Source organism: Typopeltis vanoorti, chromosome 10 (genome assembly GCF_054136105.1).
Source record: "Typopeltis vanoorti isolate ZY-2024b chromosome 10, IOZ_Tvanoo_1.0, whole genome shotgun sequence".
Taxonomy (NCBI): Eukaryota; Metazoa; Arthropoda; class Arachnida; order Uropygi; family Thelyphonidae; genus Typopeltis; species Typopeltis vanoorti.
The window spans coordinates 77,624,833-77,641,699 of record NC_143558.1 but is presented as its reverse complement, the minus strand read 5'-3'; the positions used below and the strand labels follow the sequence as shown (position 1 = coordinate 77,641,699).

Sequence of the window (16,867 nt, the reverse complement as noted above, 5' to 3'; positions counted from 1 at the left end):
TCATTTCTCAACGTTTCTACCTTCATATTAAGATCATCATCTGGAGTATATATATAAGGATAAGTTGAGTTACATTTCACACATTAAACTATAGAAACAATGATTTGATCACCAGTTATTCTGGCATAACCTCTAGTGCAAAAAAAATACAGATAAAATTAATTAATTATTTAGAAACTGCATCAAAGCTAAATTCTATTTAAGATAACATTGAGAGAAACATTCTTTCATATAGATAGTTTTCTTACAGTAACAATGATGTCCTATTTTTGACATTACAATTGTTATATTAGGTTTAGGATTCTGGATTATCTGCAGTCCTGTTTATAGTTAACTCTTGGGGAGAAAGGTTTCCGTGGGTAGAATATGTGCCTTCTATATGCTTAGGATTTTTAGACCATCATTATTGTTCAGATTGGGGGTGGATGATAAGAATCTCACAGGCTTCCTTAAATTTGTGTTCATACCATGTTTTGGTGTGATGTAAACAACTGGTGCTTTTCCTTTCTTTACATAAAATTGACTGGAAAAGAACCAACGTGAGACTCAGTGATGCAAGAAGAATGTCTTGCATCACCGAGTTCACCGCAGTTGTGATACGGGTTTTTAGGTCAACCAAAGTTGTTGGTAGAGGTTGTACATAACCTGCTTCTTTTACGAACCTCCCCACAAGAAAAAGTTGCAAGGTGCGAGATCAGGAGATCTTGAGGGCCAGAAATGAAGCACCAGGTCTTCATTCCCGATGTGACCTATTCATCGTTGAGGTAGAGATTCATTGAGGAAAACATCCTGGTGCCAATGGGGTGGAGCTCCATCCTGTTGGAAAATGAAGTCTTCTGCTGAATCTTCATTAATTTGAGAAAGAAGCCAGTTTTCAAGCATGTCTAGATACGTTACCCCAGTAACGGTCTCTTCAGCAAAAAAGAAAGGTCCATAAACCCTTGTTTCTCGATAAGGTGCAAAACACATTAACTTTCGGGGGAGTTCCTCTCGTGTTGCAGTGTTTCATGGAGATTTTGTAATCCCCATATGTGAACATTGTGTTGGTTTACTTTCCCACTTAGGTGGAATGTCACCTCATCACTGAAAATTAAATGTGGCAGAAAAGTGTCATCTTCCATGTTTTGGAGCGTATGATCACAAAATTCGACACGCTTTACCTTGTCGTTTTCACGAAGAGCGTGAACCAACTGTAGGCGGTATGACAGTTGGTTGCAGAATTGCAAGTTCTCTGCTCGCTCTGTGGGTTGACTTGCTTGGGCTACACTCAAAATTCTGTTGAATTCGTCTCACATACTCCTCCAATACACGTGTCGTCTGGCTGAGCTTTTTCCCTTACACAGACGACCTGTTTGCTCAAATTGATAATTCTAACGACAAATGCTCTTCCTCATTGGGGGTTTAATGTTGAAATTATGACGAAACGCACGCTGCACCACAGTTGCTGACTCGGTTTTAATGAGCTTGTGAGCACAAAAAATGTTGTGCTACGTAGTAGCTGTTTTGCTCACAACTGATGCTGCTGTGTGCTAGGCAAGCTACATTTCAAACTTTAGGGCTTCCTCTTTCAAATGTTTTTAGATTATTCACATACAATGTATAGTTCAGGAAATATAGCTGTACGAAATGAGTCAGTCTTTTTGAATCACCCTGTATAGTGTGAAAAAGGAAAGGATGAGAGAACAGTCAAGTATTCAAAAATGAAAACAAAAATACTATAAACCATAAAAGCAACAATATGCACATGACATGCAAAATTTAACCATAGTAAACTAATAAGGCAAAGAATTTGTGAAAAAACAGCACCCTTTTTTGTTAGTACCTAGCAATTGTCCTAAAAATATTTTGTTAATGAAAATCGGTCATCAGGGCATGTTTGCCATTTTTATCTTTTTATCGTTCACATCAGATATTGCCATTTTGCAATTTGGAGTATAAAAAACATTATTAATAATCAGTCCTGATAGGTTCACTGACAAGAATATATTGGCCTGGATGTTTCATTGTTTGGAATCCTTATGTTCCTAATTAAAGAATAATTATGTGATATCTGTATACCAATTATTAGACAAATTTTATTCAGATTTGAAACCCTTAGTAAAATTTGTCAATCCATTCCCATTTTCAGTTCAATTATATTCAGCGCTACAAAGGGAAAACATTTCAAAATTATATATTTTGATTCAGTAAATTTTGGCATATGTACATGAAGCTGTCTGCATGGTTCAGTTCTATTTCCATCTAGCTCACTTTTATTGGAGGAAAATTTTGGCAAAGAAGTTTCAGAATGATATTAATAATTCCTCTCTGGTTTGATGAAATTTAATAAAATATTGTAGTGAGGATCTATGTTAAAATGCATCAGTTTTCATTTTAATCTGACCTTTATTGTTGTGAAAAAATTAGAGCGAAATTGTGCAATGAAGTAAAAACTTATAGAAGAATGTTCTGAAATACGACAAAAATGAAAAAGCTTTATCCAGACCTCCCATCCAGATCTAGTTAGGGTAACTGATTGACGATCGTCATGGAAGGAATGGTGGTGAGAATCTGTGCATAAGAACAATTACGAGTAAACGATTATTCTGTGCTCTTCCAGCAGTTCAGACTTATCACCTACAAGGATATCTGTATCCTTACAGATAACTCTTTATACAACTTGCAAGGATGTTCTTGTTCTACCCCCTGTTGCTTCCTTTCATTCTATGAAATATCTCTTCCACATTAATATGGTATAATAAATTTAGTTTAATCCTATTTCCAAGTGTAAGCAAACAACGTTTGCGCCTGAAGTATCTTCAGGACTGAGGCAACTCGTAGTAAAGGTGGACCAAGCTCTCATCACTCCTTGTCTCAGTATCTCCCATAATGCAAGGCACATCTCCTTGCTGACATGCATAATGCTATGCATTAAGGGAAGGGCCACTACCCATACTGAGACAAGGAGTGATGAGAGCTTGGTCCATCTTTACTACGAGTTGCCTCAGTCCTGAAGATACAAGGTGCAAACTTTGTTTGCTTACACTTGGATAAAGGATTAAACTAAATTTATTATAGTCTAACCAAGTGGAAAATAAACTTCAAACATCTTTCTCTAAATCCAAAATAATTTAATAATAAAGTGGTACACCTTTTGGCAACTCGTATAAGTAAACATGATCTCTCCATTGCTTCTGCCTTAGTATCACCACTTCTGGGGCTGGCTCCCACTGACGAGACCTCAAAAACGTTTGAAATGGTCTGGGTAGTGGCCCTTCCCTTAATGTATAGCATTATACATGTCTGCAAAGAGATGTGCCTTGCATTATGGGAGATACTGAGACATGGAGTGATGAAAGCTTGGTCCACCTTTACTACGAGTTGCCTCAGTTTTGAAGATACTTCAGCTGCAAACTTTGTTTATACTTGGATAAAGGATTAAACAAAATTTATTATAATCTAATCAAGTGGAAAATAAACTTCCAACATTAATCTGGTAACGGTCCCTTATTAACATCTGTCATATGCTCCTGTTTACAAGGATCCTACTAATCAGATATTCTCAGTATTTCTTCTTAGTCATTGTTTCTGGACCTTTCCAGTATGCCCTCAATTTCTTGAAAGTCAGGTGACCAAGTATGCACACAGTAATCTGTACATGGCCTTATAAAGGGGCAACCACAATCTTTGTGCTTCTCTATGTCATTGGCATAATCAGTTACAAACTCCTCGCAAATTAGGCATGTGTCCCCCTAAAGGTTCTAGTCTGCTATCATCTCCAGATCCCTTATCTTCACCTCTTGTAAAATATCCCACAAGCTGTATATTTTGTATTCCATCCCATATCATCATTGCTTTCCAATTTTTAAAACATTACATTTTGTAACAGTGAACTGGTAGCTACTTACTTGCCCCTGACACAGTTTGTTCAATCCTGTAATTCAAAGCTTCACTGTTATCACTTGATTTGAAGTGAAAAAATTTTTGTCTTCTTTCTACACTTGTCCCATTGCAAGATACTCGTTCAAAATGTGCCAGTACTGCATAGAGAATGTACCAGTTAACCTGGTACATTTTCTTAAACATGGAGTAATATATCATCAAATTTACATAATTCCTTGCATGTTCTCGGGTCAGAGGCTTAATGGAGTGAAATCAGCACTGAGAAAGGATTAAAACAAATTTTTAATGTCCAGTATCTGGCACAGAGACATCTTCAAGGAGTAAAACAGAAAATTGTAACACAATATACACACACAAAAGCAATACAAAACAAAGCAAAACTTGATAGACACAAGTTTGGAGCCCTGAGTAGGTAAGGTGTCCTCTATTGAGTGCCTTGGTTGTAACATGGGATCCTTAAGAATTAATGTTTTCCATATTTTGGGAAGTTTAATGCATCAGTAGTTATTTCGATTTAGTTATTTTTATGTCCTCCTCTGTTCTTAATAAATTCTTTAATTCACTTTCACTATTTTTTTTTTTCACTAATTCATTTCGCACATTAATTCACTAGAGGGCATGATGCCCTCTACCAACACAGAGCACATTTTTCTTATTTCTGCATCTTGAAGCCATACTTTTATAATGGATTGTATTAAGTTATCCTTTGTATCACAATTTAATTTTCCAAGTATTTTTTTCACTATGGTTTGCAAATTTTCTATTGGGTTAATGTCAGGGAGTTACCTGGCCACTGAAGCAGTTGGAAGTTGTGATTTTTGAGCAACTCTTTAACTTTTTTTAGTTTACTAGTTTCAACTTTTTTTTGAAGTGTGGCATGGAGCGAGATCTTGTTGGAAGATGAGTTCTTTGCCTTTCTGGATCTGTGGGACCACTCTTTATTCCAATATTTTTATATATTGGTCACCTTTCATCATACTGTCAACAGGCACAAGTGATCCTGGACTGGCATATGTAAAACAACCCTAGAACATCTTTTTAGCTGGGTGTTTAGGAGCTTGTTGAAGGTCGGTAGAAGAAGGTTTCTCAGCTGCTGATTTTTGAACATAGGGTATATACACTCTCCTTGGACAAAGAAATAGCTCTCATCTGAAAATGACCTTCTTCCACTTCTCAACAGTCCAATCTTTGTACACTTTTTCCCACTGGAGCCTCTTTTTCTGCATAGCCTTCATCAACAGTTGTTTCTTTTTTGGTCTGAAAGTAGTCAGTCCTCTCTGCTTCCAACAATCTTCAATGGACTGTCATGTCATAAACATTAATTCCACTAATTCTCGTGGAAAGGCTTAGACGTTGGTTATGCATTTTTTACTAAATGATTTAAGGAAATTACAACGTCAACTAGGATATACATTAAAATAAATTTTAATATACTTCAATATTTCGACAATGTCACGTTGGCATTTTCAAGAAACTTAAGAACAAGACACGTGCATGCAGGCACAACAAACAGTAAGTGAGGAAGAATCAGGAAGCTCTTATTTCTCCTAAAGTCCTCATGGTTCGCCTTAGCTAGCAGTGTTGGTATTCTTGGGAACTTGGGCTGAGGTCTTCTGATGTAGGTTTCCCAAATTTGAGGCAGTCTCATGCAGCCAAATTTGTTGAGGTTTGGATTGTTTCTTAGGGCTGAAGCTGATTCCATGAAAAGCCTTTCATATTTGTATTTACTATGGTGTATTATCGTGGCTTTCTTCCACCGTATTCTATGGTAGGTATCCAGTGCGTGGTCAGCAAGACCAGAGTGGCTGTATTGGTGAAACCGGATGTAGTCCTTGTGTTCTGAGATTCTGATATTGGCTATCCTGCCTGTTTGGCCAAAGTAGGACAGCTTACAGCTGCAAGGGACCTGGTATACACCAGGTAGGTCTAAGGGGGGGGGGGAGAGGTTGGTCTTTAGTAGAGCGGATAAAGGATGCCAATTTTTTATGACTGTAACAAGAAGTTAAGTCATGTTTCTTTGGATTTTTGTGATTTTTTCAGAGGTGCCTCGGATATAGGGTATGGTGATGGATTTAGAGTAATCCTTGTTGTGAGGGGGAAGGAGGGGGGGTTGTGGTTTACTAGTTTCAATATTTTTTGGATTTTTTTTGGGGGGGGTAGCCATTGGCTGAGAAAGTGTTGAGAATGTGGCGTAGTTCTATGGTTAGGGCATTGTCATTTGAACAGATAAGTTTAACCCTGTTGTGTAGTGTCTTAATGACTCCATATTGTTGCGAGGAGGGGTGGTGGAATTGTTGGTGAATGTATCTGCCTGTATGGGTGGGTTTTCTATAGACTGAGAAAACCAAGGTTCCATCAGGCTGGCAAGTGACTAGTGTGTTTAAGAAAGGCAGGCAGTTGTTTTTTTCTTCTTCCAGGGTGAATTTGATTTGGGGGTGTTGGTTGTTTAAGTGTGTTAGGAAGGAGAGGAGTGCATCGGACCCATGTGGCCAAATAGCAAACACATCATCAACATAGTGAAGCCAAATGGTTGGCTTTTGTGGGGTGGGGAAGAGCTTTAAGGTTTTCTCTTCAAAAGTCTCCATATAAAAGTTGGCCAAGGGTGGGGAGAGTGGAGAATCCACGGCTGTCCCCTCTATTTGTTTGTAGAATTTTCCTTCCCAAACAAAATAGCCTAAGTTCATTGTGAACTGAAATAGGGCTGTAATATCGGGAGGAAATTTAGCTTGGATTAGCTCTAAGGATTCTTTGAGTGGGAAATTTGTAAATAAGGAGACATCAAAACTGACCATTATGTCAATGTGTTTGAGTGTAAGGTTTTCTATGCTGGCTATGAAGTGGGCTGAGTTTTTTATGTGTGAAAGTGTGTTGCCAGTATAGTGTGAGAGCGCTTTGGCCAAATGTTTAGCTAGTTTGTATGTGGGGGGAATCGATGCCATCCACTATGGGACATAATGGCACATTTTCCTTATGTATTTTTGGGAGTCCATAAATATGGGGGGAGGGTATGGAGTTAAATGGTTTTAATTTGTTAGTGATTTCCACAGGCCAAGAAGGGACCTTCTTAAGGAGCCTTGGAGTTTTCTAATTTGTGAGTTGGTGGGATTGTACTCGATAGGGAGGTAAGTAGCCCGATCTAACAATAGAGCTTTCAGCTTACCTGTGTAATCCTTTTGGTTAAGCAATACTGCGGCATTCCCTTTATCAGCTTTGGTGATTATTATTTTCTCATTTTTCTTTAATTCCAGTAGAGATTTAATTTCCTTACTGGGCATGTTGGCTTTTGGTGGTTTAGCTTTGGTCAGAACACAAGCCACATCCAGTCTAATATCGTTGGCAACGTGGTTTGGAAGGTGTCGTATCCAGCATTCAATTCTTATCATAATATCTTCAGCAGGTATTCTTCTGGGAGCAATGGCAAAGTTGTGGCCACGTGCGTCGAGTGCTTCAGGTTTTATATTAAATGACGAAAGGTTGACTACCGTTTCGGTAGGAAGTTGTGGTTCCAAGATTGAGTTCTTTTTCAAATTTTCAAATTTTTTGATGTGTCAATCTCGTACTTTTTTAAATTCATTCTCTGCTTCAGTGCATGAGATGTTGTATAAAATAGACCAAATTTCGTGGCTTAAGGCGTGCTTGAAAGGTCATTTTCGAGTGCCTGTATAGCTAAGTTAGCATTATTCAGGAAATGGCGAGTCATGGCAATTTGTTCTCTGAGTAAGGCTTGGCTGGCATGGTTATAAATATGAAGAGAAACAGTGCTTGAATTTCACACAGTTAGGCATTACCTGGTTATCCCAGCAGCATTTTAGGAAGGCAAGACTATTCAATTGTCTTGAATTTACAGTAAAATGAAGTTAAAGTTAACTTCATTTTATCATAATGGCGTGCTTTACGTGCAACATCTCCGTGGATTATTGTAATTCTCGTGGAAAGGCTTAGATGTTGGTTATGCATTTTTTTACTAAATGATTTAAGGAAATTACAACATCAACTAGGATATACATTAAAATAAATTTTAATGTACTTCAATATTTCGACAATGTCACGTGGCATTTTCAAGAAACTTAAGAACAAGACACGTGCACGCAGGCACAACAAACAGTAAGTGAGGAAGAAGCAGGAACCTATTATTTCTCCTAAAGTCCTAATGGTGCCCCTTAGCGGGCAATGTTGGTATTCTTGGGCGATTGGGCTGAGGTCTTCTGATGTGGGTTTCCCCATCATACTGTCAACATCAGAATCATTTTCCGTCATACTGTCAACATCAGAATCATTTTCCGTCATACTGTCAACATCAGAATCATTTTCCATCATACTGACAATATCAGAATCTCAGAACACAAGGACCACATCTGGTTTCACCAATACAGCCACTCTGGTTTTCCTGACCATGCGCTGGATACCTGCCATAAAATATGGTGGAAGAAAGCCAGGATAATACACTGTAGTAAATACAAATATGAAAGGATTTTCATGGAATCAGCTTCAGCCCTAAGAAACAATCCAAACCTCAACAAATTTGGCTGCATGAGACTGCCTCAAATTTGGGAAACCTACATCAGAAGACCTCAGCCCAATCTTATTAAAACACATGTACTATTAACAAACATTGTAGAGACAGTTAAAACAAGCAGCACTCAACTAAAATAGTGAACTAAAACCAAAACCAAAAATTTGAATTGTTCGGATTAACACTACTGTATTTTGTGTTTCACTATTCTACATACAGGAAAATAAAATGTATAAACACAGTTTATAAAATAAAGCTTTATTAAAACTATAGTGATCTTTTACTCTCTCTCTCTCTCTCTCTCACACATACACACACACACACACTTTCATTCATAATCTTAAAACACAAGGTCGAACCTTTTCTGACATTACATACAAAATATTTGCAACTATTCAAATTGTTTGGGTTGTAAATGCAATTAAGGAATTATTTTTGTAAATATTCTGAATGTTGACATGGCTGTAGTATAGTAAGTTATGAAAATTCAATAACTTCCTATTTTAATATTAATACTTCCATTTTTTGGTGGTGGAGTTTTTATGGTATTATATATTCACTACATTTCCCAAATATAGTAATTTAAACATAATAGAAATTTTTTACTTTGTTTTCCATGGAATTAAAGTTTTAATAATATGACAAGTTTGCAAATGGTTTCACATCTAGATAAGCGAAGCTCCTCCATAGCGCAATTGGAAGAACGACCGTACGTTGTGCCCTTGTCATGACGGGAGGAATCTTTATATGGACTTTTTCAATAGAAAGTCATTTAGCCGATCTCATACGGAGGTAGCTGGGTTTTTTCTCCCAGAAACTCAGCTTTTTCATCCTGCATACAGACAAATCGGCCCTTCAGAACACGCAATTTACAGACAAAAAAAATACTAGCTGTGGTGATGGTGAACAATAGATGGTGCTGATGTAGATGATTGGTAATAGAGGTTCAGTGTAGTGGTGGAGACAGAGAAGTTGTACAATAGGTGTCCTCCTGCGATGAGTCTTCGGACTCTTTGGAGGTTCACGAATAATAATAATTGGATCATCTTTAGAAATGTAGATGTTTCTTTACTTTTTGCCAAATTCCTGTTATTTTTTAATTATTGCCTTCCCCACCACCACCACCACCATGAAAAAGAGAAAAAAAAAGTATTATCCTTGCTTTATGCCTATAATAACAAGCAATAGTTGCTGAACATTCAATACAGTCTAATTGCAAACTGGCAAACCAGTTTATTCTCCTGTTTAATCATTTTCTGTAATTTTCATTCAATACTTTGTGGTTCTTGGCTGTTCTAGAAAACATTCTTTAGCACTTCAAAATGAATGTCCTCTCCTAACTTCTTCCCACTCATGTCACTAATGTATTGTATTATCAGTGACATGAGTGGGAATAAATAACGAATATTGTTATTTTATAACCAAGTAAGCAAAATAGTGCTTGCCTTTAAAACTTGGAAATTGATTGAGAGATTATACCTTTGCATAAGCTGCTTTGTATTGTATTCATTATATTAGATATGAACTCCACCCAAAAGATCCATATATATATATATATATATAATACATATACATGCACTGCTTGGAAAGAAGTCCATGCACACCATAGTGTGAGGAACAAACAACCATGACGTCACCTTAATAAGATGTAGGACCTCCTTTCACTGTGATGACTATAACAATCCTATGGGACATACTTTCCACAAGCACACAGTACTGATCAATGGAAATTTTGCACCATTTTTCCTGTAGGCATTTGAAGATTAAATGAGTGAGAGATCACTGCACTTGCATTTATGTATTTTTGTGCTTGCTTAAACACACCTTGCATTCATTACAAAAAAAACAAAAAAACATAAGTAGTAGTGCATAGTTGTGAACAAATCTGTTGCTTAATTTATTTATTTATTTTTTTTAATTAGATGCATATTTCTCCCAAACCATGGAGCATTTTTTGTGAACTATGTTATTACATCTGGTTTCATTGGCACAGCTTTAGAAATCATACGTTTTCCTGAGCTGTTTATGTATGCCTTCTATGTTTGCTTTTCTCGATCTGAAGCAGAACAAGCAGGTCTTAGAAAGGTATGTATTTTCTAAAGATATAAATTAAAAATGTAAATGTTTTTCATAAGTCAAATTGGTGTTAATATCTGCACATACTGACTATTATGCTGGTTGATTCTAAACATAAATATACCAGAAATGTTTAGCATAATCATTTATTATCAGATAATAAATGGTTATTAGGAAAGATATAATCTTCTAGATTAATTTGACTGTTTTAGTGTAGTATACTAGTTTACAGGGACCATTGGTACATTAAAACTTTGCCATTCACTGTTTTGCATATTCACAATGCATTTTTTGAGATTATGGGTTGTATACATAGATTATTTTCCTTTCCAATGAGAGAAAGCTTGAACTGAAGTTGAGTAAAGTAATGAATAGGAATACATATGCATTTTATGTTTTACATATAGTCTACAGAATCTACATATATATCATTTTAGACTTCATCCAGCTCTGTCTATTCACTTTACTTTGCCTATATATATATGAAACCAAAGAATCTGTGAGTAAGATAAAGCCTTATATTCTTACTCTGTGCCTGAGTTTAGTTTCTTCTGGCACAGATTAAGAATATAAGGCCATTTATAATGCCAGTGGCCTGAAATGAAGTATAATGAATTGTGAAATTAGCCAGAGGTGCTTGAGATGGTTGTATCAATGGTTGATCAAATCACATTTGGCTGAGTTAACTGATTTAGATTTCACATAGTTGATGCCAAATGAGAACAAGGATGAGCCCACAGCCACCAAATGAGAACAAGCTTCAGCCCATACAACCAGCATATTCAAAGGCATTAATAGAGAAAAGTGTAGACAAAAGCCATTCAGGCTGCTGCTGAATAGCTTAGAATGCTTATGAAGAAAGCTATCCAAGGTAAAATCATCTTTCTTCATAAAAATTGAATTTGCTTTCTCAGTCTGATACGCTTCATTTGATGGCAATGACATTAAGTCTAACAGACTAAATCAGTACAGAAGATGAACCATATAAAGAGTAATCACTGTGAATAAGTCACTATGTTACATACAGATTGGTTTGTGTATATTCATACTTACAGCTTATCCTTCCCTTCCCCCCTTCATTTTCAGTTATTTCTTTTCATTATCATAAAATTATGAATGCTACTACCATGTTGGACTGATAATTTTAAGAGAAAATAAACTAATTATTCAGCATTTCAACTTTCTTATTAAGATTATCTGCAGCATATAAAATGTGTGCTGCAGATACAACAGTGATGACAACAGTCTACCGCTGTTGTCACCATTTGGTGGGGAGGGAAAAAATATATATTTCCCCGTCCTTAATACACCTATATTACTTGCATACCACATAACAAAGGTCTTCTGCAAGGCTGACAGCTCACATGGAGCATGCATGCAAGCACCTTCCTTCTTGCTATGTTTACCATTAAACTTGGATGTGCTGTGTATTGAATTCACACACTTGAATAGTTTTAGACTTTGTGTGCACTGTGGTAGAGTACACTTATGACTGGAAAAAGGAATAGAAAGGCAAAAAGTGAACCCCTTTCATTTTGTTTTACAAATTGAAATACCAAAACACATTCTGTTAAGCTAAATGACAATTCAGACAAAGGCCAAGTAGTCTTTTCAATAACAACAAAATGCCCAGATAGTTTTCAATCTTTTGTGGCAAATAAAGGTTAGTTTGCAAGATGAACTGTGCTGGTTTCCATAATGTTAATGTCTGGAAAAGTTACTAGTGGTGATACTAAAGCAGCTGAGAAATATCCTGATTGTAATAAATTTAGTTTAATCCTTTATCCAAGTGTGTGCAAACAAAGTTTGCACCTGAAAGTATCTTCAGGACTGGGGTAAAGTGGTACAACACCGGGCAACTCCTTGCAAAGGTGGAGCAAGCTACCAACAGTTGAGTGTTGGTAGCTTGCTCCACCTTTGCAAGGAGTTGCCCGGTGTTGTACCACTTTACCCCAGTCCTGAAGATACTTTCAGGTGCAAGCTACCAACACTCAACTGTTGGTAGCTTGCTCCACCTTTGCAAGGAGTTGCCCAGTGTTGTACCACTTTACCCCAGTCCTGAAGATACTTTTAGGTGCAAACTTTGTTTGCACACACTTGGATAAAGGATTAAACTAAATTTATTATAGTCTGACCAAGTGAAAAATAAACTTTCAGTATCCTGATTGATTTAAACAAATAATGTTGAGGTCATTACTTGTGACAAGTGCTTAATATAAACAAGATTAGATTGTTTTGGGGGGAAAAAAATTCATGTTGCACATATTTCTAAAGACGAAAAAATAATGCCAGGACATAGCTTCAAAAATACACTTCTGCTGTAGGCTTAAGCTGCTGCTAGTCTATCATTGAGAAAACCCACATTTTGAAAGGCATCAGTAAGGCAACTCCTCACATTTAGTAGATTATCATTTGAATCCCAAATCATTTTCCATTTTTTAAGACTGGGTTATTAGCTCCTTCATGCTTGGAGGTAAGAATTATTGCCAACTAAACTGATAAACTCCATTCAAGATTTCATCCAAGATTAAAATACTTCATTTTTCCACTCAACTCTACTTTTCTCATCCAGCCCATAGACCAGGAGTCATTACCAACTTCAAAGTTTATTATTTACATAATGCATTTGTACAAGCAGTGGCAGCTATGGATAGAGATCCTGATTTAACACTGAGATTTTTGGAAATCCTATAATGTTATCAAACTATACAAAATATTGCACAAGCTTGGCAAGAGGATAAAAAATTGTATGAATGTTGAACTCACTGAGTTAAAAGCAACAAAAATTGCTAAAGCTTCAGAGACAGAAGAAGAATTGAGATTTTGTGACAAAAGAGATGAGAATTCCATGAAATTTCAGTAATGGAATGATTGGAGAAGATGGATCCCAATGCATCGTGATTCTTAAAAGTGCAGAGAGAAATAACACTTCAACCTGTTATCAGGGAATCTATGCAGAGAATACAAATGCCCTTGTTTAGTTATCTCTAGATAATTTCATAACGACGGTTCGAATGCCCATTTTTTTTTTTCATGATCATCATCAAATTCCTGCCATGTATCCTCAAGGGGGGTGTACAAGATATGATAGTACTACATGAAAAAAATTACATTATTATTAACTTCCTATCTACAATTTTCCTCCAAATCAGTCTGTTACTTGTCAAGACTCCAACATTATCAGATCTTATATTTCTATCGTCTAAGGCACATTGTACCGTATCAATCCACCTATATCTTGGTCTTCCTCTGGGTCGTTTTCCTGCCACCCTGGCAGAGAACACTTGTTTTGCTAATCTTTCTTCGCCCATTCTGTTTATGTGACAATACCACCTGAGATTAGCTCTGCTAACGCATTCCTGGATGCTGACAATGTCAAGTTCTTTCCTAATATCCTCATTTTTAATATGATATTGCCATTGATGCCATCTGTTCACGCCTCTAATCTTTTTTCAGGACTCTCATATCTGCGGTCTCTAGTCTTTTGTCAAGTGTTTTTCTTCTGACCCAGCTCTCAGATCCATAAGTTACAACTGGTTTGAACGCTGTCTTGTATACAGCTAATTTAGTGTTCTGACTAATTTCTCTCTTATTCCATATGAATTTATTCAATTGACTTCCCACCATACCAGCTTTGCTGATTCTGTTGTTTATTTCACTATTGAATTTACCATTTTCACTAAAAATCGTGCCAAAGTAGCTGAAATGTTTTACTTGTTCCACAGGTTCTCCATTCACAACACAGTTAACATTTTCAATGATTCTGCCTATTTTCATTGTCTTTGTCTTTTTATTGCTGACCTTCATACCATATCTATTACAACAGTTATTCAATTTAGTCAGAGAATCTTGCAGACTTGTAGCGGATTTATTTAGAAGTATAACATCATCTGTATAAAGCAAAGAGCTGACATTAACATCTCCAATTTTGATATCAGGTTTAATACCACATTCCTTCATAATGTGATCCATATAGATAATGAATAACAGAGGGCATAATGTACATCCTTGTTTCACACCAGATTTAACATTAAACCATCTTCCTGTACTTCCTTCAATTCTAACTGCTGACTTACAACTCAAATAAAGACTAAGTATTGCTTGATATAATGCCCCATTGACATATAACTGTAGCGTATTGAATAGCTTCTCTCTTGGTACCTTGTCATATGCCTTTTCCTGATTGACAAAACTTAAATACAGATCTCTGTTATATTCCTATGCTTTCTTAATTATTTGTCGTAAAGTGAAGATCTTATCCTGACAGCCTCTATTTGGTTCTTCTCAATCGTTTTTCTCAAGTATACTTGCATAGATCTTGCCAGGAACACTTAGTAGGGAACTACCTCTGTAATTCTCACATTAAGTTATATTTCCCTTTTTATATATGGGTACTTTGAGAGCTCTACTTCGATCATTGGGAATTCGTCCCTCTGTCCAGGCTTTCTGAACTATGCAGTGCAGCCACTGTAAGACTTTTATACCACCATACTTGGAAGAACAACAGTATTCATATTGGAAGAACAATGGTACATTGCGCCCTTCGATTGGAATATGCCTAAGTTCGATTCTTGTCACGACGGGAGGAATCTTTATCTGGACGATTTTAATCTAAGGTGAGTTAGCCGATCTAATACGGAGGTAGCAGGGTTTTTTCTCCCAGAAACTCTGGTTTTTCATCCCGCATATAGACAAATCGGCTCTTCAGAACACACGCAATTTACAGACAAAAAAATACTAGTTTGGTAGTGGTGGAGGTGGGCGGTAGATGGCGTTGATTGAGATGATTCGTAGTAGAGGTTCGGTGTAGTGGTTGAGACAGTTGTAGGTGTCCTCCCATGATGAGGCTTTGGACTCCTTGGAGGTGTCACAAATAATAATAATAATACTTCATCATTTCTGGTCGAATATCATCTACTCCTACTGCCTTTCCACATTTTAAGCCTTTGATGGCTTTTTCTACTTCAAATATGGATATGTATTTCTGACTGCATGTCTGGTCAGTGTTTTTTACCACTGTGCTGTCATCACTGCTTGTTTCATTTAGCAGTTTTTTAAAGTAATTACTCCATACTTCAAGGATATCTTTTACTTCCGTTTTCATGTCACCTTTATCATCTCTAACTCCTTTTAGAGCACTCTTTCCTCCATTTCTAAACTTCTTCAACAACCTCCAGAATATTTTGCCACCTTCTTGATATTTATTTTCTATGTTCTTGCCAAAGTCCTCCCATGACTTTTGTTTAGCTAGTTTTACACACTGTTTAGCTTTCTTACATTTGTCTCTGTATTCTCTAAGAGCACAAGCTGGCTTATTTGCCAGGAACTTTTGATATGCTTTCTTCTTTTCCTTCATTGCCTCTTTAACTTCCTGTGTCCTCCATGGAGTTCTAATTTTTCTATCCTTGCAGACAACTTCACCACATGCCTCTCTAGCTGAATCAATCAGGGCTTTCTTCAAGGCTTGCCACTGAATCTCCAAGGTTTGATTCCTGTTCTCAAACTCTTTCATTTTTTCTTCAATAATCTGTGTATTTCAGTCTACAGTTCACATCTGAGAGCTGCTCAACTTTTATTCACTTTAAAACTTTCTTACATGTTATTCTTTTCAATATGAAATTCAATTTTATCCTGCTCAAGATTAAATAGTGATCACTTCCAATTTCAAATCCTCTGTACACTCTGGTGTCCTGCACCAGGGAGAAAACATCACTATCGACAATAACATAGTCAATGAGACTTTCTTATTCCTTGCCTCTTCTCTCCATGTGAATATGTGCACATTTTTATGGTGGAACATCGTGTTAGTGATAACCAGTCCATGTCATGAGCAGAAATCCAACAGATATTTGCCATTATTATTAGCTTTGCTCTTTTCATGCTATTTATATTATTTACATCATTAATTATATATTGAAATCTAATTTGTGCATAAAACTAGTAACTCTTCCTGCAAATGAAACAGAAAAAATCCCTTCAAAACATTTTAATGTATGACTGTACATATGTAGTATAGACACATAAGCAATTGGGTGTGATTAATATGTAAGGTGGGTTAAAAACCGACTTACAGAAAGGTATGTTGAATAAGTTAGGATCTCTGTGTTCATTTTACCAGTCTGATTATAGATGGATCTATTTCAGCTTGATGGGCCTTTTATTACCTAATTTTATCTTTTACAAGTTGGTAAAATTTTTACCTTTAAAATTAAAGGTAAAAAGTTCACTTAGCCTACTTAACTCAGCATAAGAAATCAACATTTTTAGCATTGCAGCATCTTTTACATTGAATAAAATAAATGATCTTGTTGAACATTATAAGATTTTGATAGTTATTAGTTTCTCTGTTTATTAGGTATGATTAATTAGACTTCTTAACCTTATTTTACTAAAGGT

At 36.3% G+C, this 16,867-nt stretch overlaps 1 protein-coding gene across 3 annotated transcripts in view; it reads left to right on the top strand.

The window, feature by feature from the left end:
- The window catches only part of LOC150102528 (osmosensitive cation channel TMEM63C-like), a 491,876-nt gene that overhangs the window by 378,162 nt on the left and 96,847 nt on the right, over nt 1-16,867 (top strand). For all 3 annotated transcript variants that reach the window (XM_090398766.1, XM_090398765.1, XM_090398767.1), the window contains exon 18: nt 10,318-10,480. In XM_090398766.1, coding sequence (XP_090254892.1) covers nt 10,318-10,480 — 163 coding nt within the window. The remainder of the gene's footprint in view (nt 1-10,317; nt 10,481-16,867) is intronic.